Source organism: Electrona antarctica, assembly GCF_951216825.1.
Source record: "Electrona antarctica genome assembly, chromosome: 5".
Classification (NCBI taxonomy): domain Eukaryota; kingdom Metazoa; phylum Chordata; class Actinopteri; order Myctophiformes; family Myctophidae; genus Electrona; species Electrona antarctica.
This window is the reverse complement of record NC_136810.1, coordinates 8,887,936-8,915,435: the sequence shown is the minus strand read 5'-3', so window position 1 is coordinate 8,915,435 and position 27,500 is coordinate 8,887,936. Positions and strand designations below refer to the sequence as shown.

At 44.7% G+C, this 27,500-nt stretch overlaps 1 protein-coding gene across 1 annotated transcript in view; it reads left to right on the top strand.

The window, feature by feature from the left end:
* LOC306923164 (NT-3 growth factor receptor-like) overlaps window positions 1-27,500 on the top strand; it is a gene marked incomplete at its 5' end in the record, with an annotated part of 284,609 nt that overhangs the window by 214,813 nt on the left and 42,296 nt on the right. The window contains 3 exons of the mRNA XM_079501192.1: window positions 1,167-1,355; window positions 19,270-19,400; window positions 26,980-27,152. Coding sequence (XP_079357318.1) covers window positions 1,167-1,355; window positions 19,270-19,400; window positions 26,980-27,152 — 493 coding nt within the window. The remainder of the gene's footprint in view (window positions 1-1,166; window positions 1,356-19,269; window positions 19,401-26,979; window positions 27,153-27,500) is intronic.

Genomic DNA, 27,500 nt, shown 5'->3' with positions numbered 1-27,500 from the left:
TTTTAAAAAAAATAAATCCTGTACCTTTACTTTAAGATCCATGTCTCCTCTGTAAAGTTCACATTATTTGTGTTGACTCCATGTATTGTTTTTTTTCAATCATGGAGTTGTCTAATGGTTCCCTTGCTATGCTTGCAGCATGTTGTGTAAGCAGTTCTGGAGAAATGCGTGTCTGATTTGAATAATCAATTGTTCCTATGGAGATGAATAATAATTGTGAATGGATAAATGCATATTGGCTATGGAGACTGTCTAAGGGAGACTGTCCTGATTGAAGTATCGCGTTTGTGTTGGAGCGTGAGGGCGTTCATTATTTTTTGCGGAATTGATTTCTGTTGGCTGACTGACTGCGGTGGTTGATGATGGCTTAATGAATAAATTGTTATTGTAATCTGTATGGTTGGTAGAGTATGTTAATTCCATAATAACTATAGCACCAGCAGTGGTTGATCTTCCAATGGAAACCTCTTATGTCCAAAACTGTTATACTTTTCAGGATTCAAATTCAAAAGTAGAAAACGTGGCAAGCTCGAAACACGCTGCTTTTGGAGCTTCTACTACTTTTGACATGGGCTCCATCAGAACGCTAACCTGACTCCGCCAGATGGGGCAGCAGAGAGTACACTGGGTTCGGAGTCAGGTTATCAGAACGCAGGTTCTAACAGATTTGGACATACACGGTTTCCATCCGATATTTTCTTTTTGAGCGGTGCACACCACTCCAATGCCTGGCTTCATGTCCCTATGTGTCTGTGGGCCCTATTCTGTGTGTCTTAAGTACCAGGTCTTATGACTTAACTTAAGATCTGGAGGCGTGGTCAATGCTGTTTAGTTATTTTGAGACCTGGTACTTAAGACATGCAAAATAGCGCCCAGTGTGTCTATGTCTGTTTGGGGTTTGGACAGTACCGTCGGGTGACCTCAAGTGGCACTGTTGAGCAGCCTAGAGGCGGCCCATTCACGCTGACCACTATTACTATAACAATACAAGTATTACTAACAATAAAACAGTACAGTACAGTACAGTACAGTACAGTACAGTACAGTACAGTACAGTACAGTACAGTACAGTACAGTACAGTACAGTACAGTACAGTACAGTATCTATTAACAACAAAATAATCCATCTTTCTCCACCCGTCTCCTCTCTCCCTGCCTCCCTGTAGGTCCAGTAGCAGTGATCAGTGGCGAGGAGGACTCGGCCAGTCCCCTCCATCATGTGAACCATGGCATCATCAGCCCCTGCACTCTGGACACGGGTCCCGACGCTGTGATCATTGGCATGACCAGGATACCCGTCATCGAGAACCCACAGTACTTCAGGCACGGACACAACTGCAACAAACCGGCCACTTGTAAGTGTCCATTTTAAATATTTATTACTTTTTTGGGGGGGGTCTTTTTCTGCCTTTATTTGATAGGTACAGTAAGCTGAACAGAGTCGGAGACACTTTGCGTTATAAGTACCGGTAATCTAGATACACAGTACTTTACACCAATTATATACGTTACTGTACTGTATAAGAGAGGAACTGATTGGGTCATGCAACCAAGCTGTACCCAAAACAATAACTACTAGGCCTGTGCCACGGCATCGTGGCTCCATGATATTCAGAAGCTCTCAGAACATATTGTCTATTATTGTGGGCTTTGTCATGTTTAAAGGTGCTAAATAACCCAGAGCACCAGCTCGGCCTTGCTTTATGTCTATGGCATCAGTCAGAGTAGTATTCTATAGAACAATTAAGCTAAGCGCAAGGTGAGGTCGCAGATTGTATCAGATGCATGCTACCATGGGTCAATTGGCTCCATATAGCCACAAGGCCACTGGCTTTAGGCTGGTAAATGCCTACTGTACTCCCCCCTGGGCAATCAGCCTTCGTGAACGAACAGACCAGGGAAAAAACCTAACAATCGCTAAAGAAACCCTGAACTTGTGCTGCTGACTACCTATATTTTTCAATGGTTGCATTTCCCCTGATTCCACTGTTTGTAGCTCATATCACAGTATCTCACAGGGAGAAAAGGAAGGCAGAAAACGTATATTTATTAAAATATCTCCACTTTTCCACAAGATTTAGATGCACGGACAGGGGCGAAAACATTGTCATTTGTACACTCTCAGACTTATGGTGGTTTTGAGAAACACCAGCATTGTAATTGCACGGCAGACGTGAAGTCCACATACCAGCTCTCCTTACAGGGTGATAAATAATGATTCCAGAAACGGTTTCCAAATGAGACAGAACTGATTCGGGTTCTTCAATCAATGTATCCCAAGATTCCCGCCCCTAGCCGCAACGTGACGCCTGCCTTTGAGCTTGTAGATCAGCTGTTTCTGCAGAATGTTCTCCAGTTATGACATGCCCAGAATACTATATAGGGATGCTAGGGCCGCTGTGGTTAGTTAATTAGAGCTTCCTCTGTTTGATATTGAAATGGTTCTAGCAGACTGCCGTCTGTGAACTGAGTGCAAGCTGCTTTCATTCTCATGCTGTCATACTCGTTAACCTTCCACTCACCGGACACCCCTCTCTCTCTCTCTCTCTCTCTCTCTGTCTCTCTATTGAACAAAGATGGCACTCTGTCACTCCTGTGTAGAGAATCACTTCTCGTCTTTACAGCCACATAAATCTCCCCCAGTCCCTTGTGAGACAACACGTGTGCACGCACACACGCACAAACCCACGCACACATGCACAAACCCACGCACATACCCACGCACACATCGATGCTATTGCCCACGGCAATGCTGATCCATCACAGGAGTCACCTTGTGTGGTTATCACCCACCATATTTTTACTGGCGTTCTGTGCGTGCGTGAGTGTGTGCGTGCGTGCGTGCGTGCGTGCGTGCGTGCGTGCGTGCGTGCGTGCGTGCGTGTTCCCTTAACTGTATTTCTTCTGTATTGCTTGTGTGAACATGTAATAAATCCAACATCATCATCTTGTGAATTGATGCAAGACTCAGTGACGCACATACGCACGCACGAACGCACACATGCACGTACGTACGCACGCACGCACGTATGCGTTTGCACTCTAAAACAGGCTGCATCATTGATCAGATAAGCCCAGTAAATCTCACAGGCTTTAACCATAAATGTACGAACTGCCCCTTTAGCAGCGTCTGCACAAGTAGATTGTCACATTTACCGGTATTCTTCTTTATTTTTATTTATTTCAATTGCTTGAGGTGTAGGTGTGTTTTTTTTGTTCTTTCTTTCTTTCTTTTCCATTCTACATACAGTAGAATGGAATTGAATGTGATTATTTCCCAGGGGTGCGTGTTTGGTTCCATCAATGTGCCCTTCATTCCGATACACAAGTGAACTTTTCAACCCGATTTTTAATTGAAATCTCCAAGGTTATTACGTACTTGATAATTGATGTCACACACACACACACACACACACACACACACACACACACACACACACACACACACACACACACACACACACACACACACCGCCGCAGCGATCCATCATCTGCTGTTTTATTTGACCTGCATTGGTGTAGAAACATTACACACTATCAAGTTTCCTTGGCAAGTCCTGGTGGAGGAACAGTGGAGCAAGCACACAGTACGGAGTACAGTACAGTACAGTACAGTACAGTACAGTAGAAGTCACACGTTTTCAACTATCTAGCTTGTAGACCTCTTGTAGATAACGTACCCCAAATCAAAACTGTACTTCGGTAAATGCAGTGCCTGTGGTGGAAAGTTTTTTCTGTCTGTATGTGCGCGCGCACATACAGACAGACACACATAGCAGACCCATATCCCTACATCCGTAACACGTGGATTCACTCACGTGAGGAACCGTAAGTGAATCCACGTTATTATCAGTATGGTCAAAGCCAGACTAGCACATCACTACTGGGGTGACATTATGTACAATGTCAACGCATCGGGACCCGCCGTGAGCTTGTAGATCGGCTGTTTGGTTGTATTGGTTTTACTGTGTGACTTCAGGCAGGTCTTGTACACTATGTATATCCTAGTTGACAGGCCAGGTCTCAGAGCTCATTATAGATGTGCTAATTGCATCCAAGAGGCGGAACGGTCAGCTTCCTATATAGTGTGTGTGTGTGTGTGTGTGTGTGTATGTGTGTGTGCGTGTGCGTGTGCGTGTGCGCGTGCGTGCTTGGAGGTTGTGTGCTGCTGGAGGTGAGGACTGCACTTTCTACGTACTCAAAGTTGCTTCTAAGTATTCCAAGTAATTTAGTCAGCTAAGCAAACAAAATAGAAATTGACGTGTGTGCTGGCCAAAGTATGCGTGCGTGCATGCATGCGTGTCTGTGTGAGAGAGTCCATGCCACCCCCCACTGTTGTGCGTCCACTCAGCCATGCTTACAGCATCTGCTGGCTAGATGTCTGACGCTGCAGCGACCTTGACGTTGACTCTCTACAAGTTAGAGGTCACGACACATTAAGTCTATAGTGTTGCTGAGTAATGGAGACAGTTGGATGAGACAGTAATCTGATCAAGGAACGGGCCAGATTCCACACGGTTATTTAACCACTTAACCACTTAACATCATATAGATGCTCGATTCTATAGCTACAGATGCTGAAAACCAGATGCTGAAAGCGCGCCACCGAGTGGCGCGCTACGAGCTTGTAGGTCTGCTATTTTTGAAAAGTCTTGAAAAGGTGGCGCAAATCTTTGAATATATATTTCAGAGTGAACATTTTTAACTAAAATATTGGCTTCTGGGGGGTCCCTGAAACTACATATTTTGAGATGGGGGTCCGGGCCACAATAGAGATAATTCTGGGGGTCCTTGACATGAAAAAGGTTGAGGACCACTGACATAGAAACATGGGTTTTTCAGAAAAATGTTAGGATTTAGAAGCCTTTTATTTTTAAATCGACCTCAGTACGGAATGGGTTAAGATGGAGTTAAGAGGAACAGATACATAGTGAACTATACATAATAATAAACAGTTTATTTTTGTTCCGCTCTGAGCTGGACTGGCATCAGTCAAACACTTCTGAATAAATCACTACCAACGTGAATGCATCTCAAATGCATTTGAACTAATTGTATTATTTTGCCTCGCCTGATAGTTTGTTTCTAGACCTCGCTATGCCAAGAAGAACATAATCAAGCATAATTCAAATGACAATATCAATGTTTACACTACAGCACGGGAAAAAGTCAAAGCCCTTTTCTGCAAAACAGAAATTTGATTGCATTAGGCTACATTATGATATGTATACTGTAATATGTCATTCATGTTCAGGCACAAATCATTGAAATTGACAATTTGATTGACATACTCATATCACGAAACAGCTGTTTTTAGTATAAATTCACAAGTTTAATGATTTGTTGGAATAACACAAATAACCCTGTGTTCCATTGAATCCAATGTTGTTATTATTCGCTCACAAGATGTGAGCGAATAATAACAACATTTCATTGGTTTCATTTCTTTTTAAACCCAGTCAATTTCACTTTCACTTAAAAATAAATCTCAAAAATAGAGAAAATAGCATATCTACTACAGCACAAGCTCACAATGTGTCGACATGCTATTTTCATGTATTTTGTGTGACACTTGTATTATGAAATAGGGCATTGTATTTATGAAAACAACAACAAAAACAAAGTTTATGTATAGAAACGCAATGTTTCTGCCAGACATCAACAATAATATATTCTAACATTATTATTGCTATCAGTTGTACCCTGTTATCTTAGACTGAGAAAATTATTTTCTCAGCAGTAGCCCGTGTTCACACACACACACACACACACACACACACACACACACACACACACACACACACACACACACACACACACACACACACACACACACACACACACACACACACACACACACACACACACACACACACGCACCACATTTATTTTAACAGCAGGAGTGCATCCATCTATGATTCATCATTATTTTTGTTTACCTCCTCAGTTTGAGTTTCCAGCTCGTGGGTAGAAATGTAAGATTTTCCTCTTCCAGACTAAATATGCAAGTTGCAACCACCATCAAGGCCCGTCAAAAAATAATTGTCGACAAAATCAACTGTAGATTAAGTCGACTAAAGTCACATATTTAATCGACTAAAACTAGATTCAAACTAAATCATTTCAGATGACCAAAATATGACTAAAACTAAATGGAATTTTATTCAAAAGACTACAACTAAATCAAAATGGCTGTCAAAATCAACAATGCTGTGCACAGATACATAGAGGTGGTTGTTTTAACCAAACAATGTAGGCCTACTAACAAACAAAACAAAATGCACCATATCCAAAAATATTTCGAACTGGTGCATATAAAGTGTGGCACCCTGAACCAGGCTGATTTGCACCTTTCTACCCACAGGTGAGCATGAGTTAACTCACACACTACTAGTTAGTAGATTGACCTCTGTTACCACGTGTGTTGCATCGTTCCCAAGTAGGACGGTGGCCGACTGCGACGGGCACGTACAGGTCTAAGTAAGTAGCCTTGCCGAGCCATTGAGGAGCCTATCTCCTGTTTCTGTAGTGTGAGGCAGCTTGATGTACAAGTACACCCCCTGGACATGACGCTAGTATGTCGCAATCCAACCCTTGATGCTTAGAGTCTTTGGTATGACCCGGCCGGGGATCGAACCCCGACCTCCCAGTCTCAGGGCGGACACTCTAACCACAAGGCCACTGAGCTGGACGTACAGGTCTAGTATATATAAATCAGCTACAGATATTGTGATGTTTTGTGGATGAAATGTCATTGATTATTGCAGAAATCGCGTATCGTGATATCATCGCAATCGAGGGCAAATATATCGTCATGGTGGCATCCCCCTCCTCCATGCAGAGCAGAGTGTGTTGTGTGTGAGTCTCTCTAAAGCACTCTCCATCTCTCTCTCTCTCTCTCTCTCTCTCTCTCTCTCTCTCTCTCTAAAGCACTCTCCATCTCTCTCTCTCTCTCTCTCTCTCTCTCTCTCTCTCTCTCTCTCTCTCTCTCTCTCTCTCTCTCTCTCCCTTCACTCTGACACCCTCTACTGCTCATGGCTTAGAACTCATCTCTGATTCAGCTCATTCTCATGTCTGCCTACAGGCAGAGAGAGAGAGAGAGAGAGAGAGAGAGAGAGAGCGAGAGAGAGAGAGTTCCTTCATTCATTCATTCAGTTCAGACCACGACCTTGCCCCTCCTTGGGAATAGGGGGAAAGTAGGTGCCTGCCCGATAGCACGTATCTGCATATGCAGAACAGCACAGTCAGTATGGGACATTTCACATAAAGAGGCGTACTGTAACTGTTTCGATACATAGCCTACTGTCTATAATGTCCCTTTATTGAAGGCTGGAAATGCTGTTTTATGAGGGGCTGCAAAAGTAGAGACAAAACACTGGCATCCACATTTTTCAAAGTCTTTCAAAAACATTTGCGATCTACAAGCCGATCAACTACCAGGGCTTAGAGTTATTATGGTGGTTATTCATTTGTTTACAGAATGAAACAGAACATCTGGTGTTTTGTTTTGCCTACAGTAAGTTTGAGTTGGTTTGCTCTTAATTGTGAGAAACTTGCTCAAAGTATGCGTATACGTCGCTAATAAGCTCGCTATTCATTTAAATTAGTGTGTGTGTGCATGTGCATGTGCATGTGCATGTGCATGTGCGTGTGCGTGTGCGTGTGCGTGTGCGTGTGCGTGTGTGTGTGTGTGTGTAAACTAGAGTGTGGATGGTCTGCCAGGGAACTATACTGATTTGGTCCACAAAAGCAGAGTGAGGAATAACAAGGGAGGGCATATTGACTGTCTACATTAACTATGACATCGTTTTTATTGTTGAATACAATTCATTAAAATGTAATTTAATATTATTCTATGCATTTAATATTATGTAGGCAGGGGGATCTGCTCAGTAAAGTTGCATGCTATATCAGAAATAAACGTCCTTTTTTCAGGAGGATTGTATTGGTATTCATCTTTTTCAGCCACAGGGACATGACTGTGTTGTTGGAAAGTGCCTGCGTGTTGCAGTGACAGTGGCTGCCTAACGCACTGAACTGTTTGACACATTTAAAATAAACATGCTCTGAAAATGCACATCCTTAGCATTGACGGATGTCCTAGGACCGACGAAAATAAATAAAATAAATGTTTTTTTTATTGCCAGTTTACTGAAAATGCACACCACCTTGGCCCACCCATTGGAGCCTGCCGTGTTAAGTGGTCAGATCCATGGGTGACCCGTGAGCACTTAGCACTATAGTGAGATTTTCAAGTGGGCCACCTGATCAGACAAGGTTGCGAACCACTGCTTTAGTTGATTTGTAGGCTGATCAGGCTGCAGCACCAGCAGTATGTGTGCAATTTCCAAGTGGATTAACTGATTCCCAGCTTATTGGTATGCGACTCGGACGGTGCTGAGTTGACAGAAATGTGGGCTTCGCTTCGCACACCAACTTAGTTCCAGAGGGTGAAGTATATGCCTTGTGTTGGAAGCACTGCTCAGCACTACTAGCAATGAACCCGGAGTTCCCAAACCTTTCCATGCGCATGGCAAGAACCCCAAACTAGCAATAGCCTCTGGCTGCAGACCCCACTATGGACTACAACTTTTATTTTGTATATATATGTTTTTTTTGTGGCTTTCGCCTTTATTTTATTTTTTATGGAGGGGCAGACAGTAGGCTGACAGGAAATGGGGAGAGAGATGGGGGGGAAGACATGCAGTAAAGGCCGTCGGGATCGGGAGTCGAACCCGCGGCACACTGCCAGACTGGATTGCCAGCCAAGGTGCCTGGACCACTGAGCCATGGCCCAGGCCTGGACTGCAACCTTAACCCCCCACCCCTGAAAATAGCCGTGGGACGCTTTGTGAGCTTGTAGATCCGCTATTTTCTCTTGAAATAATTTTACATTTTTTACTGTAGCCCAGAATAGGGATGTCAACAATCCTATGATTTTAATTTAACCCATTTTGGGCGGGAACCCCTTTTGGTGTTTTAAGCATTATGTTGTACTTTAGCTATTGAAAAATAGCACATCTACAAGCTCATAGTCTGCTATTTTTGAAAAATCGTGAAAATGTGGGCGCAAATTTGGAATATCCTTTCAGAGCGAACATTTTTAACTCAAATCTTTGCTTCTGGGGGGTCCCTCCCTGGAACAACATATTTTGAGATGGGGGTTGGAGGCCAAATACATATAATGCTAGGGGTCCTTGACATGAAATAGTTTGAGAACCACTGACATAGAAACAGAGGTTTATCAGAAAACTGTTAGACATTTGTAGAGTCGTCCTCAGGTCTAAATAGGTTTTAAAATGTCTTTTATTTTATTTATTTTTTTCATCCCAGCCCCTTGTGACACACCTGGGTGTCATGCATGGCCCCCCACTGAGCCTAAAGGCTCATTCATAGTCTGGATTTCCAGTGGTGAGGTGACCACCGCTCCGGTGGTGAGGTGACCACCGCTCCGGTGGTGAGGTGACCACCGCTCCGGTGGTGAGGTAACTACCGCTCTGGTGGTGAGGTGACCACCGCTCCGGTGGTGAGGTGACTACCGCTCTGGTGGTGAGGTGACCACCGCTCCGGTGGTGAGGTGACCACCGCTCCGGTGGTGAGGTGACCACCGCTCCGGTGGTGAGGTGACCACCGGAGCTGAAATAACGTTGAGCGGTGGTGAGTAAAAACAGAGAGAAGGGCTGGGGCGGTGGCTGGTGGTTTGCTCTTCACCGTGGCTCGTGACGTGATGTTGTAGTTCGGTCGTCACCTCACCACCGAAAATCCAGACTCTGAATGAGCCTTAAGGGCAGCTCTGGTGATGTACAGTAGGGTTACTGTACACTACAGCACATAGTTTCTTGGTGGCTTGTGATTGCACTGGTTGTGCTTGAGCTCCTAATCTGATTGGCTGTGCCGGAGGGCCGACCGTCCACCAACTCACTCCCTTTACCCATTTAGACCTGAGGACGATTCCAAAAACATTACTTCTAAATCCTGACCTTATGTTTCTATGTCAGTGGTGCTCAACGTGACCCCAGGAGTTATCTGTAATTGGCCGTCGACCCCCATCTGAAAATATATTCCAGGGTCCACCCAGAAGCAAAGATTTGAGTTAAAAATGTTTGCTCTGAAAGAATATATATTCAAAGATTTGCGCCACATTTTCACGATTTAAAAAAAAATAGCAGATCTACAAGCTGTGCCGCGCTATGAGCTTGTAGATTTAATATATTATATTAAAACACCAAAAGGGGTTCCCGCCCAGAATGGGTGAAGCGTACAACTATTGGACGCTTAACCCATGGAGACTGTCAGGGTACCATGCTGACTTTAATGGTATAGGGCAGCTATGCTCTGTAAACTGCAGAAGCTTCATGAGCTGCTTTGAATACGTTTCCTTTTTCTTTTCTTTTTTTTTTTCAAGATTCCCTGTGGGCACTGTTATGAAATATCTAAATTCTCAGAGACAGACTGTGTTTTAGAGGTCTATGCAAGTTCATGCTCCTGATGCTCATGCTCATGATTAATTCTACTGCAGACATCATACGATGGAGATATTTAATTCGTTTAAGGGATTCTTGCTCAGTGACACCATAACATGAAGCCTGGAGAAGCCAGGGAGCGAACCCGTGGGAACATTCTCAGACGGGACTTCACTAAGTCAGTTTATTGTTTTCTGGAGACATTTTCTTATTGTCACTTTGGACATCTCCTCTCCTCTCCTCTCCTCTCCTCGCCTCTCCTCTCCTCTCCTCTCCTCTCCTCTCCTCTCCTCTCCTCTCCTCTCCTCTCCTCTCCTCTCCTCTCCTCTCCTCTCCTCTCCTCTCCTCTCCTCTCCTCTCCTCTCCTCTCCTCTCCTCTCCTCTCCTCTCCCTGCCGCTGCCTGTCCGTGCTTTTGAAATATGCTGTGCACAACATCACAGAACTGACAGAGAGTTTGAAAGCAAACCGATTTCACAATGCTGTGCAACGGTTGGGAAAATATCTTCAGCCTCGCCACACGTCTTGTAACTAAGATCTAAACTGTTTGCTTTGCTGCTGACTGCTAAAAAACCTGTATGGCACAGCAGAAGATTGTATGCTACAGCTACAAATCCATTGTGTCTGGCGCTCGTCCAGGCCAACTTCCTCGCACACATCCTGAGTTGTAAAAGCAAGACACATACTATACAGTTTCAAAACTGACAACAATAACGGTGAGCCTTCTAACGTTTTAGGGATTTGAGATTATTTCATCGTTCCCATTTTCATCCCATTGTCCAAGTAAGAGCGTACAATGCGTGGGTTTCGGCTTCTCACCAGTGCAGCAAACAATTGAAACAACAGTAAACATAGTACTAACAAGACTAGGTCAACCCCCCCTGACCACACACACACATGTGAGCACGCACAGACTCACACACATAGGCACGCAGACACGCAGACACGCAGGCACGCACGCACGCACGCACGCACGCACGCACGCACGCACGCACGCACGCACGCACGCACGCACGCACGCACGCACACACACACAGTATAAAGTGTCAGATGCCTGTGTGTGGGATGTACTGAAATCCTATAATTAATGTAGAAATTATCCTTCTTTCCTGGAGACGTTTGGGATATTTGTTTTCAGGCTAGATCAGCAGTGCAACACTGTTGCATGCAGAACCAGCAATTAAACAAAAAGTAAGTCTTCTAGGTTTAACACACACACACACACACACACACACACACACACACACACACACACACACACACACACACACACGCTGTATACAGCCTCAGATGCCTGTGTGTGGGATGTACTTGTATAAATAATAATATCATTAACGTATAAATTAGCCTTCTGGTTTTTTCTCTAGGGCAGATCATCAGTGCAATACTGTTGCGTGCAGAACCAGCGGTTAAACCAATCGTTGTGTTCTAAAGTGCTACATATGTATTTGCATCAACACTAATCACCATCATTACGTTTACGTGTTTATGTTTATGTTTATGTATGTTTATGTATAAATTGTGTAAAATATGGCGGTGCTAAAAATACTTAAAACAGTTAACTCAAATGAGGAAACAACCATAAAAAGCAACGAGGAAAACTATTAGCATAAGAGTTATTAGCATAAAAGTCATTACAGTCAAAGTTGTTCCGTGGGATTTGCATAAAATCCACTGCTGCTGCAAACAAGTCAAGTGGCAGCGAAGTTTGGAGTAGAGTGATTGAAAACAGGTAGATTGTGTCCTTCACAGTTAAAACAGGTAGATTGTGTCCTTCACATTTAACAGGTAGATTGTGTCCTTCACATTTAAAACAGGTAGATTGTGTCCTTCACATTTAACAGGTAGATTGTGTCCTTCACATTTAAAACAGGTAGATTGTGTCCTTCACATTTAAAACAGGTAGATTGTGTCCTTCACATTTAAAACAGGTAGATTGTGTCCTTCACATTTAAAACAGGTAGATTGTGTCCTTCACATTTAAAACAGGTAGATTGTGTCCTTCACATTTAATACAGGTAGATTGTGTCCTTCACATTTAAAACAGGTAGATTGTGTCCTTCACATTTAAAACAGGTAGATTGTGTCCTTCACATTTAATACAGGTAGATTGTGTCCTTCACATTTAAAACAGGTAGATTGTGTCCTTCACATTTAATACAGGTAGATTGTGTCCTTCACATTTAAAACAGGTAGATTGTGTCCTTCACATTTAAAATGGATGAGGAAAAGAGTCTAGAGCAGCACATGGGGGAGTGGGTGGAGGAAAGAGTGAGGAGCAGCACATGGGGGAGTGGGTGGAGGAAAGAGTCAAGAGCAGCACATGGGGGAGTGGGTGGAGGAAAGAGTCAGGAGCAGCACATGGGGGAGTGGGTGGAGGAAAGAGTCAGGAGCAGCACATCGTGGAGTGGGTGGAGGAAAGAGTCAGGAGCAGCACATGGGGGAGTGGGTGGAGGAAAGAGTCAGGAGCAGCACATGGGGGAGTGGGTGGAGGAAAGAGTCAGGAGCAGCACATGGGGGAGTGGGTGGAGGAAAGAGTCAGGAGCAGCACATGGGGGAGTGGGTGGAGGAAAGAGTCAGGAGCAGCACATGGGGGAGTGGGTGGAGGAAAGCGTAGAGCAGCACATGGGGGAGTGGGTGGAGGAAAGAGTCTGGAGCAGCACATGGGGGAGTGGGTGGAGGAAAGAGTCAGGAGCAGCACATGGGGGAGTGGGTGGAGGAAAGAGTCTGGAGCAGCACATGGGGGAGTGGGTGGAGGAAAGAGTGAGGAGCAGCACATGGGGGAGTGGGTGGAGGTAAGAGTCAGGAGCAGCACATGGGGGAGTGGGTGGAGAAAAGAGTCAGGAGCAGCACATGGGGGAGTGGGTGGAGGAAAGAGTGAGGAGCAGCACATGGGGGAGTGGGTGGAGGTAAGAGTCAGGAGCAGCACATGGGGGAGTGGGTGGAGAAAAGAGTCAGGAGCAGCACATGGGGGAGTGGGAGGAGGAAAGAGTCCTGAGCAGCACATGGGGGAGTGGGTGGAGGAAAGAGTCAGGAGCAGCACATGGGGGAGTGGGTGGAGGAAAGAGTAGAGCAGCACATGGGGGAGTGGGTGGAGAAAAGAGTGAGGAGCAACACATGGGGGAGTGGGTGGAGGACAGAGTCAGGAGCAGCACATGGGGGAGTGGGTGGAGGACAGAGTCAGGAGCAGCACATGGGGGAGTGGGTGGAGGAAAGAGTCAGGAGCAGCACATGGGGGAGTGGGTGGAGGAAAGAGTGAGGAGCAGCACATGGGGGAGTGGGTGGAGGAAAGAGTCAGGAGCAGCACATGGGGGAGTGGGTGGAGGAAAGAGTCAGGAGCAGCACATGGGGGAGTGGGTGGAGGAAAGAGTGAGGAGCAGCACATGGGGGAGTGGGTGGAGGAAAGAGTCAGGAGCAGCACATGGGGGAGTGGGTGGAGGAAAGAGTCAGGAGCAGCACATGGGGGAGTGGGTGGAGGAAAGAGTCAGGAGCAGCACATGGGGGAGTGGGTGGAGGAAAGAGTCAGGAGCAGCACATGGGGGAGTGGGTGGAGGAAAGAGTCAGGAGCAGCACATGGGGGAGTGGTTGGAGGAAAGAGTCAAGAGCTGCACATGGGGGAGTGGGTGGAGGAAAGAGTCAGGGGCAGCACATGGGGGAGTGGGTGGAGGAAATAGTCAAGAGCAGCACATGGGGGAGTGGGTGGAGGAAAGAGTCAGGAGCAGCACATGGGGGAGTGGGTGGAGGAAAGAGTCAAGAGCAGCACATGGGGGAGTGGGTGGAGGAAAGAGTGAGGAGCAGCACATGGGGGAGTGGGTGGAGGAAAGAGTCAGGAGCAGCACATGGGGGAGTGGGTGGAGGAAAGAGTCAGGAGCAGCACATGGGGGAGTGGGTGGAGGAAATAGTCTAGAGCAGCACATGGGGGAGTGGGTGGAGGAAAGAGTGAGGAGCAGCACATGGGGGAGTGGGTGGAGGAAATAGTCTAGAGCAGCACATGGGGGAGTGGGTGGAGGAAAGAGTGAGGAGCAGCACATGGGGGAGTGGGTGGAGGAAAGAGTCAGGAGCAGCACATGGGGGAGTGGGTGGAGGAAAGAGTCAGGAGCAGCACATGGGGGAGTGGGTGGAGGAAATAGTCTAGAGCAGCACATGGGGGAGTGGGTGGAGGAAAGAGTGAGGAGCAGCACATGGGGGAGTGGGTGGAGGAAACATTGAGGAGCAGCACATGGGGGAGTGGGTGGAGGAAAGAGTCAAGAGCAGCACATGGGGGAGTGGGTGGAGGAAAGAGTCAGGAGCAGCACATGGGGGAGTGGGTGGAGGAAAGAGTGAGGAGCAGCACATGGGGGAGTGGGTGGAGGAAACATTGAGGAGCAGCACATGGGAGAGTGGGTGGAGAAAAGAGTAGAGCAGCACATGGGGGAGTGGGTGGAGGAAAGAGTGAGGAGCAGCACATGGAGTGGGTGGAGGAAAGAGTGAGGAGCAGCACATGGAGTGGGTGGCAGCTGCAACACACACATTATTATTGTCTCTGTCGGGTGGAAACCCCATGGGCAGTATTATGCGTGTCTTAAGTATCAGGTCTTATTACTTATCTTAAGACCTGGAGGCGTGATCAATGCCATTTGGCTATTCCGAGTGGCCAAACAGCATTGGCCTCCAGGTCTTAAGTTAAGTCATAAGACCTGGTACTTAAGACACGCATAATACTGCCCCATGTGTCTAAAACGTGTTTTGAGCATGTACAGTAGACCGTCAATTTTTCTACATTGGTGTGACCAGTGGTGGAAAAATTACTCACATGTTTTTACTTACTGTAGGCCTACGTACATGTACCAATACTGCAATGTAGAAATACTCTGTTGCAAGTAAAAATCTGGATTTCAAAATGTGTTTTTTTTCTTTTTTAATTCTTTATTTACCCAGGGAAGTAGCTGCGCACAGGTGCCCATTTTCAGCAACGCCCTGCACATTGAAACACACAGACAGACACACACACGCATTAAAACCTGGGAGCTGACCAGTACAACCACAGTCTTATAGCCACTAAGCAAGGGCACTTCAGCGGTGTTGGGTGAGTGATGACAATCACTTCCCCACCCAGATTTGTCCTGCCCATCCGGGGAATCGAACCGGCAACCTTTCGGCAAAACAAGGGCGCTCCTCTAACCCTTAGGCCACCACTGCCCCAATTTTGTACGGTGTTGTGTACAAAAGTACCAAAAAGTAGAAAGTACTCATTATGCCAAATGTTTTCAAATATATCAAAACCTTTTGAAAATAGCAGATCTACAATGCTCACACTGCGTCAGATGCACGTATTGGAAACTCTCCCTGCCACTCAAAGACACACGCATGCGTCCACAGTTCCACACACACAATCACCCTTCCAGTTCCACACACACACAATCACCCTTCCAGCTTCCACACATCAGGCCCACACACGCATGCATCCACAGTTCCACACACACATTCACCCTTCCACACATCAGGCCCACACATGCATGCATGTGTCCATGCAGACTAATTAGTGCGGTTACAAATAGCCCGGGTTAATGTTGTCATTAACATTGAAAAAGATGGGGCAATTACTGTCACTCTATAGTAATCAGTCACACACGAGCACACACATGCACACGTCACATGCATGCATGCTGGCACATAATAGAGAGGTGTGTGTGTGTGTGTGTGTGTGTGTGTGTGTGTGTGTGTGTGTGTGTGTGTGTGTGTGTGTGTGTGTGTGTGTGTGCGTGTGTGCGCGTGTGCGCGTGTGTGTGTGTCAGGGCACGTGCTATGCATAACACACATCTAGTGATGGAGAGTTATATTTAGACAAACAGGAGTCCCCAGAAGGCCCTTATCCATCACACATAAAAAAAAGACGCACACACATGCACACACACGCGCATACACACACATAGTTATGCTCATCATCATCATTTTTCGACCGCGGTCGAGATCATGGATTCCACAATGCTACGCCAGACTTCCCGGTCCTTCATTTCCACCCCCAGTTATGGGGGTTAATTATGCTAATTAACCCCCCTTCCCCACACACACACACACGCACACACACACAAATCACTCTAATACACTTCATGAAAACAGACTATTGTAGCCTTACAATAGTCTGTGCCTTTAGTGATTGATAGAAGTTAAAATTCAACACAAATAACAATGACATACAATGTCACAATGTCACTATAAACGACTTAGTTGAAGGGGGTCCCCCAGCACTCTTTACTATGTGTATTGAGGTAGTAGTTCGCCTGTCTTCGCTGTCCATCACGTCCATCACCAAGTACTGCAGGGCTTAATGTGACTAGATACCTGCTCCATGTTTGGGTAAACACCTTCATGTCAACATCACCACATTCAGGGGAAGCATCAAGCATGTGAACAGAGTCAGATGAGTCGCTCAACAACTTTGGTTTTTTCAATCAAGGTTCATGTTTTAGGTTGTTATACTATGATAGGCATACCATATTCTGAATTACCAAAAAGAGGACACATGCGCGCGTGCATGTGGATGTGCACGTGCACATGCGCGTGGACGTCGTGCATGTGCATGTGTCGTGCGTGGGCGGTTCTGTTAAATTCAGATGTCAAAATAATCTATAGCCTAACAATAAATTGCTCTATATTAGTTATGTATTTATTTAAAGCAGTGGCTCTCAAAGGTGTGATCCAGGGACCCTCATTTCCTTGAGGGGGTTCCAAATGGACCCATTATAGGTCTGTAACTCTGAGAGTGTACAAATGGAACCAAATGGACTCTTTTATAACTTTTAACTCTGATACTGTACAAATGGAATCAAATGGGACTCTTATGGGTCCATTTGGTTTTACTCTCAGAGTTATGGGGGTCCTTGAAATTAAAAAGTTTGAGAACCTGTATGCAATTATCTCTTGTAAAAAGAGAGACCAGCCTATTCTCCAAACCATCATATCGTATGCTTTGCTAGGTTGTACAAAATAATATTGGGTCAATATAATTTGCAGGACTCACCGCGCGCACAGCTGCCTTGTCTGTGTTGACATGACATGGGCTTGCAGGACAGAACTTTTATTTGTGACAGACACATAGTTCCTTTGCAGACAATACAATCTGCTTCTCATTGGTCAGTCACAAAGCTAAGAAAACAGTAGCCTACTTTTTCAGCATGTCAATGATGAGATAGTTCTCCGCTTTCTGTCTATCTGCAGACAGCGGAGCAGCCAGCGAGCCTTTCTCTGATCTGCGGTCGGGACCAGTGGTAGTGCTGTCAGCGCATGCAGAGTTATGAATAATACACATTCCGGGGTTCGGGCTGAAAGTCCACCTCTCACAGTGTTTTTCCACTACGAACCATTGAACTTGCATTGTAATACACATTGGTCTGAATGGTCTGTGAGCGTAGCGATACACTACAGGCGATACGTGTAAAACCCCGGACATTTGAAGGAATTTATAAAACCACCCCGGACTGCCCGGACAGCCCCGCAAAAGAGGACTTGTCCGGGCAAAAGAGGACGTATGGTAAGCCTATACTATGATAGTATAACGCTGACAAAGGCTATACGCCGAAACGCGTACGTTGTGCTGTCTGCTCTGCAGCATACTGTGCGGATATAAAATAATAAAAAGTGCCTTAAACCAAATGACATGTCCGTGAGTGCTGGTATTCTCTCCTTAGAGAATTTCTTGTAAAGTTAACTTTCCTCGACCGACTGTTCAGAGAAACTAAGACATTGGAGTCGTGCCTTGCTTTAAAGCTTTTTAGGTTGTTATTAGCCTGGTACCGAGGCTAGCTTTTGACATCTCCCTGGGATCCAAACTAGTGGAAATAGTCCATCTACAAACAAATATTTAATATTAGATATAGAATAGAAATAGAATAAATCATCAATGATTCTCTGTGTGTGTATCTGTCCCCTCTCTAGCCCCAGTATGTTCCCTCAGCACTATGCTCATTCTGTAGCTCCGAGATGAGGTCACACCCACGACACCTCCCACTGCGGTTCAGAAACGGCGCATGTTTCCACATGGAACGCTTCTTACCCTTTTCTGCACAATGAATCCAAAAAGTGAAGGGCCATGAAAGTTTTACACTAATTCTAACTTAGGAGCGGCCAAGAAAATCCAAGTTTAAACGGTTAAACGAACGTTTAAATCGGCGGTTTTGTCAGCCGCTTCCATGTTTATCAAGGAAGTCGTGCGTGTGCGCGTGCATGTCAAGTGAACTGAAGTCAGTTGGAAATCTAATTCCACATTCGACCAGGGGAGGCGCTAAAGCTTTTCAACTTCCTTGAAAAACATGCTAAACAACCGATTTAAGCGTTCGTTTAACCATTTAAACTTTTCTTGGCCATTCCTAAGTTTAAATTAGTTTAGCATGCTAGTAGCCCTTCACTTTTTGGATTCATTGTGCAGAAAAGGGTAAGAAGCGTCCCTTGTGGAAACATGCACCGTTTCTGAACCGTGGGTGTGACCTCATCTCGGAGCTACAGAATGAGCGTAGTGCTGAGTGAACATACTGGGGATATCCCCTCTCAGATGTTCTGCATTATAAAGACTCTCTCTCTCTCTCTCTCTCTCTCTCTCTCTCTCTCTCTCTCTCTCTCTCTCTCTCTCTCTCTCTCTCTCTCTCTGTCTCTCTCTCTCTCTCTCTCTGTCTCTGTCTCTGTCAGATTCAATTTCAAATTCAAAGGAGTTTACATTGCCAATGTAAAAGTGGAACAAGACAATCAAGATAAAACGATGTATGTCCAAAGAATGTCAAATAGGAATAGGAATAAAATAAAGGTGTCTGTCTCTGTCCCCTCTGGCCCTCTCAGATGTTCAGCACATAAAGCGTCGTGACATCATCCTGAAGAGGGAGCTTGGTGAAGGAGCCTTCGGCAAGGTGTTCCTGGCCGAGTGCTACAACCTCAGTCCAACCAAGGACAAGATGCTGGTGGCTGTCAAGGTCAGTGTGTGTGTGAGACAAGATGCTGGTGGCTGTCAAGGTCAGTGTGTGTGTGAGATAAGATGCTGGTGGTTGTCAAGGTCAGCGTGTGAGAGTGAACTGAGCTGTGCTCGTGTTTACCGTGAACGTTTGTCTGATTCAGTCATGTCAACATTTGTAACATTGCCTGTGGCACTCTGAGACTGTGTGTGTGTGTGTGTGTGTGTGTGTGTGTGTGTGTGTGTGTGTGTGTGTGTGTGTGTGTGTATGTGTATGTGTATGTGTATGTGTGTGTGTGTGTGTGTGTGTGCGCGCGCAATAGACAGTTGGGTTTTGCGCACACTGCACTACTGTACAGAATCAAGTATGAATGCTCTGAACGCGTCACTGATCCTGTGTCGTGTGTTTGGATGCTTGAGTCATCTTTGGAAGATTATTTAATTGACAGCACACTTCATACTTCTATACAGCAGACTGACCTGCCCACTTCATACTTCTATACAGCAGACTGGCCTGCCCACTTCATACTTCTATACAGCAGACTGACCTGCCCACTTCATACTTCTATACAGCAGACTGACTGCACACTTCATACTTCTATACAGCAGACTGACCTGCACACTTCATACTTCTATACAGCAGACTGTCCTGCCCACTTCATACTTCTATACAGCAGACTGACCTGCCCACTTCATACTTCTATACAGCAGACTGACCTGCCCACTTCATACTTCTATACAGCAGACTGACCTGCCCACTTCATACTTCTATACAGCAGACTGACCTGCCCACTTCATACTTCTATACAGCAGACTGACCTGCCCACTTCATACTTCTATACAGCAGACTGACCTGCCCACTTCATACTTCTATACAGCAGACTGGCCTGCCCACTTCAATTTAGGCATTTAGCAGACGCTCTTAATCCAGAGCGATTTACATTAAGCAAGAACAAAAGCATGGGAATACATCACATATGTAAAATGCATTTATCAAGAAACATGCGTAAGCTAAGAACGTAGCTAGAACATATCTATATATAATGACACTATACATATAAACTATACATATATGCTATACTATGCTGTACATATATACTATGAAGTGCTATGACTACATACAATGCAATTATTGTGCTGTCTACATGACATGCTATAAGTCTGTTTCAAATGCTATCTAAGTCTAAAAAGTGCTGTCTAAGGGGGTAGGGTAAGTGCTATGGGCCATGATGGAGTCTGACCGTCAGCGACCGGGAGCCAGTGCAGGGAGCGGAGCAGGGGGGAGACATGTGAGAATTTTGGCTGGTTGAAGACCAAGCGAGCTGCGGCATTTTGGATCAGTTCTCCTTTCCTTTAAAGTAAACCACAGCTCTGTGTGTCACAACGTGACACCTTGTATTATAAGCTTGTCAATCGGCTATATATATATATATATATATATATATACACATATACAGTATACATACACACACACACACACACACCGGTATAAAGTTCGCACATTGGTTGACTATTACAAAATTGCAGATACACATGAACACAAATTTTGTGCAAATCTTTGATATCACAGAAAAAGAATCACAGAATCAGCTTTATTGTCATATATATATATATTTTTTTTTTAAAGAAAACATTTTCGAGTCAAGTCTTTGCTTCTGAGGGTCCTTGAGCACCACTGATGTAGCAACATAGGTTTTTGAGAAAACAGTTTTTTTGGTCAGGACCGTCTTAATGGGCAAGAAAATAGCCACGCAGGACAGAGCAGGATGTGAAACTATCACTTATTATAGTAATAAAAGAAAGGACAGAATGTGAGATGAAATGATGGGTGCTTTCTTCAACATGAAGGACACCTCGACCTGCTGCAAACTGCTGTTGCTCTTAGTGAGAATATAGAGGGATTACAGCGAGTTTAATCCCATAAAATGTAATTGCCTTTTACCGCGTTTTGCTATTCATTATATTATACTGCCACCATATTGATCCTACTGTAGAACCACTGCACATACACAGACGGACACACATCAGCCACAATACAATATTTGGTGGTAAAATAGTACAAGGCATTTATCCCCAGATTTGTGCCTAATTTGGGGGGAATTAAATACAGTAAGTGGAGCTCACTGATCTGGTGTGCTCGTCTGCATTACTCACTGAAGTAGTTTGACAGTTAAGTGGGCACTGGTCATATCCTGAAGACCAGGCACATAGAGCGTCGCAGTCCCGCCCCCTACCAGGGCCCAGGAAATGATTCTCCGTTCATTTTCCTCATAGACATTTCAAAAAGTATTTATTTAAAGACCTTTTAAGCCTCGTACAAAGCCAACTCTTGTCGTGACAAATCATGACAACAAACACAATTTTTTGGGCTGAACAAATAATTATAAAGAAGAAAAAAATACGGCAGGTTACAACACTTTTTTTGTTGTTTTTCTTCTTTGTAATTATTTGTTTGGTCCAAAATATTGTGTTTGTTGTCATGAGTTGTCACGACTCGAGTTGGCTTTGTCCGTGGTGTAACCGTCTTTAAATAAATACTTTTTGAAATGTCTATGGGGAAAATGCATTGGGAATCATTTCCTGGGCCTGGCGTCGTCATGACAGGGGGCGGGACTGCAACGCTCTATTGCAAGTTGCTATCCCTGTCCTGTCCTCTGCCCAAAGCCGTCCCACCCTAGAACAATGAGCAGGAGTTAGGTGAGTTAGGCCTAGAACAATGAGCAGGAGTTAGGTGAGTTAGGCCTAGAACAATGAGCAGGAGTTAGGTGAGTTAGGCCTAGAACAATGAGCAGGAGTTAGGTGAGTTAGGCCTAGAACAATGAGCAGGAGTTAGGTGAGTTAGGCCTAGAACAATGAGCAGGAGTTACAGTAGGTGAGTTAGGTGGGTGAGTTAGGTGGGTGAGTTAGGTGAGTTAGGTGAGTTAGTTAGGTGAGTTAGGTGGGTGAGTTAGGTGAGTTAGGTGAGTTAGGTGAGTTAGGCCGGCCCTTTCCAAGTTGGCCCAGGGACAAGGGGCGTGGCTACACAACACTGAGTTAGAAATGTTGTCGATAGCTCTGCAGGTCCATAGCGTTAGAAGGAGTCCTCCTCAACGCTATATGGTACTTTCGATCCTTTCCCCTCACACCAGAGCGCACGCAGCCCCTCGTCTTTAGTAAAAATAAGAAATACACTTTCATTGTTGAAAGTCTACTTTCCCACACACCTACACCTCTTTTCTTCCGGTCTACTTTCCCCACACACCTACACCTCTTTTCTTCCGGTCTACTTTCCCCACACACCTACACCTCTTTTCTTCCGGTCTACTTTCCCCACACACCTACACCTCTTTCCTTCCGGTCTACTTTCCCACACACCTACACCTCTTTCCTTCCGGTGAATTGTTTTTTAGATGTGAGGTGGTGGGCTCTGAGTGTTCCCACTAAGTAGGGTTTCCTATAAACATATGTTTATTGATTTTTCTTTACAACATAGTGTTTTCAAAGCAATTATTCACATATATTGATTTTCCCCCACACCCACATGGCAGCACAAACACTAAACAAAATCTTCAAAAAAATCTGGATATGTCCATAAATACAAAGCAAATAAACAAAAACAATCCAATATATCCACTATACATCCAAAGCCTCTTCAATATCACCTTGCTTAATGAAGTCCAAGAACCTCTCCCATATCTTATAGAATACAGCAGGTTTCTTCCTAATTACATACGTTAGTTTCTCATGTGCCAAACTGGTCGTTAAATTCCTCAGCCAAAAGCCGATCATGGGGGCATTGACATTTTTCCAACATAGCGCAATTGAGCGTCTGGCCTGTATTAGCTGTTACGATTACATTGTAAATCTGGTCGTCCCTGTAACAGGTCTCTAAACCGTATTAGTTTTGTAGTGAAAGGGTATTTCTTATTTTTACTACAGACGAGAGGCTGCTCTACCGGAACTTCCGGAAGGTGCTCACAACGACTCGAAAGTAACATATGCGTTAAGGAGAACTCCTTCTAATGCTATAGACCAGAGCTAATTTGACGATGATACACAGAAGATGAAGAAGAAGGTCTAGTAGTCGGATTAGTCTGTGATGTTCTACAAAAGAAATGCTCTTCAGCCTGCAGTATCTTTTTTGCTGTCAGGCCAAAATCTTGTATCTCCATATTTCAACTTACTTATTTCAACCTACACTGTAGGGCCTACAGTGTAGCAAAAGTAGCCAACCTACAGGTATGTGTTCCGATGCAACGTGCTGTATGCTTGTAGATCTGCTATTTTTTGCTATTTTTGTCCTTTTTAAAGTGAAGAGTAAAAGTTAGCAGTAAACATTAGGGGAATTCGCAGACAACACACGCTATAGGGTTATCCCCGGCCCTAAATGTAACAACAAATAGACTACATTAATCTGAAAGGGAGTTAATGGTATTCGTTACGGGAGTTATTTTATGGCCGCTGAGTTTCCGCGAGGCGGCTCCAATCAAACAGGAAAAAAAACAACCAAGAAAACATGCATTTTGCATCCACAGCTTGTTTACAGCTGAGCTGCGCAATGTCTCATTTTACACAACATGGAAAGGGTCCCAGAATGTATTGGAGCCTAGCCCGGATACACACACATATATGCACACACGCACACACACACACACACACACACACACACACACATGCACGCACTTACATGCACTCATTTAAAATGCAGTCAAACTAAATCCTTTTTTTGTCATTTCTGTGTGATGGAAGATGCCAAGCAAATGGAGATAAAAACACATACTGTAACAAAGTCAAACAAATACATAGACCACAGGAACTCTCAAATGTAATTAAAAGCCAATGTGTAAAGGTGGGTCTTAAGGTGAGATTTAAAAGTCTCGATGGTGGGGGGGGCACCTAATTCATTAGTCATATGTCCCCCAAATTGTGGAATGAGCTCCCCTCCCATGTACAAAACGGTAACTAGGTATTGTATAAAATGTATTCTAACACACATTCTAACACACGCAACACATGTTATGAAAGCAATAACACACCCAAGGCTACTGCATAGTATATTTAATTGTGATTAAACTGCCTAGTTAAAACTGTACACTGACCAATTGCATTGCACATCATCCCATTATCTCTCCTACACCAGTCCTGTCATTCTTTATTGATGTCTGATAAAGAAGAAACGATCTACTCTAAAATGTGTAGTGTGCTTTTGGTGTTTTCATTCTTATGGAGAGATGACTTTCATTCTTGAAATGGAATGACAGCTGTGCGCGTGCGTGCGTGCGTGCGTGCGTGCGTGCGTGCGTGCGTGCGTGCGTGCGTGCGTGCGCGCGCATATATTTCTTTTGTAATTTATTCAGTTTCATGCTAATGTCACTTTGATGTACATCTAAGGTGCGGGCATGAAGCGTGATTACAGTAAGTAGAGAGACAGTTCAAAGATAACAGGAAATACCGAAGTGATGAGTGAGATGAGATTTATATAAAGTAGCAAAAACACACAACGCAACTCTGATACCAAAATAATTGGATCGACATGCAATGATTTTTACATTTAGGCTGTAACTGACAAAGACTCGCAGTCCTTCAGCGAGACCTTCTGCCATTTGAAAGAGATGGAAGGAGGCATACTACAGTTTAAATTACAGTTATTTGATTAAAGTGATCCTTCTCGCCTAATAATTAATCTGGGTATTTTCAAGGACACTCTTTCAGTCTGCGCCGCGCCACGTTTTCAATAAAGATCGCAAAGTTCTATCTTGACAGCTTTATGGAAACGCCCGCTACCCAACAGCCACTCTATCAAATTCTTTACATCACCTCCGCCCATAAAGAAAACATAAATGGCCATTGATGGGGGAAGGGGCATATGGATTAATTTGGTTGACTTTCTGTGTTAGCCTTTCATCATATGTTTCTCTCACCCATCCGTCGTCCTATCATCACCCTGATGATGATCATGGACTGTAAGTGGAGAGAGAGAGAGAGAGAGAGAGAGAGAGAGAGAGAGAGAGAGAGAGAGAGAGAGAGAGAGAGAGAGAGAGAGAGAGAGAGAGAGAGAGAGAGAGAGTGGGATTTTAATGAAGATTAATGAAGATTAAACATTGCTTGGTCTGAGTTACAGTATTTCAAACTGGAAACAATTGAGTGGAAGGACAACAGAGAACCCGAGAGTGTGGATGCGATGAGAAGCGAGACGTAATACGTAGCCTATACTTGACCGTAGTAGCGCCGTTGTGTGACTATCTTCTTGCAACATCCACTTTGTTGTCACTACTTACGTATACATTACCTGTGGACTGATATTGTCTGGTCATCAGACTTCATCTGCAATCATTTAATTTTAGTCTGCAGTCGATATTGTCAACAAATAGGTACTGTATTTTGGCAGGCCTTGGTAATGCCTGATTTTACAGATTATTGCATGCTGAAAATAGCTGATCTACAAGCCCCAGCGTGTAATTATAAGACAAGGCTACTAGCAGACTTTCCAGAACAGCTGTGTCTAAAAAACAATAATAATCAAAAAGTAAAGTGCTACAACTTAGAAAACTCAGAAAGAATTAATTGTAATGTGTTTATGTTGATTCTGCCACAAGCAGAATACGGTCAAAACAACAACCAAGACCAACAGTACCTAAATGCCACAGTTCTAAGGTCTATTGATGTCATAGTAAAATGTTGAAAATGAGTGGAATGCCCCTTTAAGTATAGTAGAGAATTAACTTCTCTTTCTCTCTCTCTCTCTACATACATATATACGCACGCACAGCACGCACGCACAGCACATGCATGTGTGCACATTCACATTTCAAAAGAACGTCAGTGGATTTGATTTATTGTGATAGCTATCCTTTCTCTCAGTCTGCCCGCCACACATCTGTCTTGTCCAGTATCACATCCCTCCACACATAAATCACAGATGACACTGAAGAAATTCTCCCTTCTTTTCCACTGCGTTATGTTCAACTACAGGGTAGACTGACTGCTTCTGTAGGACTTCTGTACGGGAGACCTTAGCATGCCACAGTGTAATTAAAGGGATATTTCAAACATGGTTGAGGTCATTTTAACGTCTACTCGGGCATGAAAGTGCACCCCAGACCGTTTTTAAGTTGCTTGATTTAGATATTTGATATTTCCTTTTGTCAGGCACACCCGATTCCAATACAAACCCATTGTAACTTCCGTCATTTTAACCACCATGATAGAATCATTTAAATCACACCCTCCTTGCAAGGACCAGAACCATGTCACCAAGTCACCAATCAGTCACCAGTTCTGGTGACTGATATTGTCATCAAATAAATGAAAAAAGTAATCCGCCTCACACAAAGTGGTACGATTAGTCACAGACGTTACCGCAGTGAAATTTGTTCTCCGCATTTGACCCATCTCTTGGAACGGTGAGCCGCAGCGTGCGCCGCGCTCGGGAATCATTAGTTGATTTGCAGCAATCACGTATCTTGATATCATCATAATCGAAGGCCAAATATCGTCATGCTGCCATCCCTCTCCTAGTATGCAGAGCAGAGTGTGGCATGTGTGTGTCTCTCTAAACCTCTCTCTCTCTCTCTCTCTCTCTCTCTCTCTCTCTCTCTCTCTCTCTCATTGCCTGTTGTCAGACCCTGAAGGACCCCACTCTTGCGGCCAGGAAGGACTTCCAGCGTGAGGCTGAGTTGCTGACCAACCTCCAGCACGAGCACATAGTGAAGTTCTACGGCGTGTGTGTGGACGGTGACCCCCTCATCATGGTGTTTGAGTACATGAAGCATGGCGATCTGAATAAGTTTCTCAGGTAAGTTGAGTAAATCATATAAATGGTGCATTCAGATAGCGCCATTATCCAAAGCGCCTTGCAATGTGCATTACATTCTCTCTCTCTCTCTCACACGCACACGCATGTGCACGCGCACACGCACACGCACACACAATAAGTGTCTTGCTCAAGGTCACTTCGACACTCACTCCGGCAGCCCGCGATCGAACTGGGAGCCTTCCTTTTCCCCAGCGGCCACTCTAGCTCCTGAACCACTGCCGCTCCATGCCAACTAGTTATCTCACCTTTGGTGGGGTGGCGGGCATCTCAATTCAGGATTAAGGTAATTAAAGTAATACATTTTAAAAAAACAACAAACTAAATTGA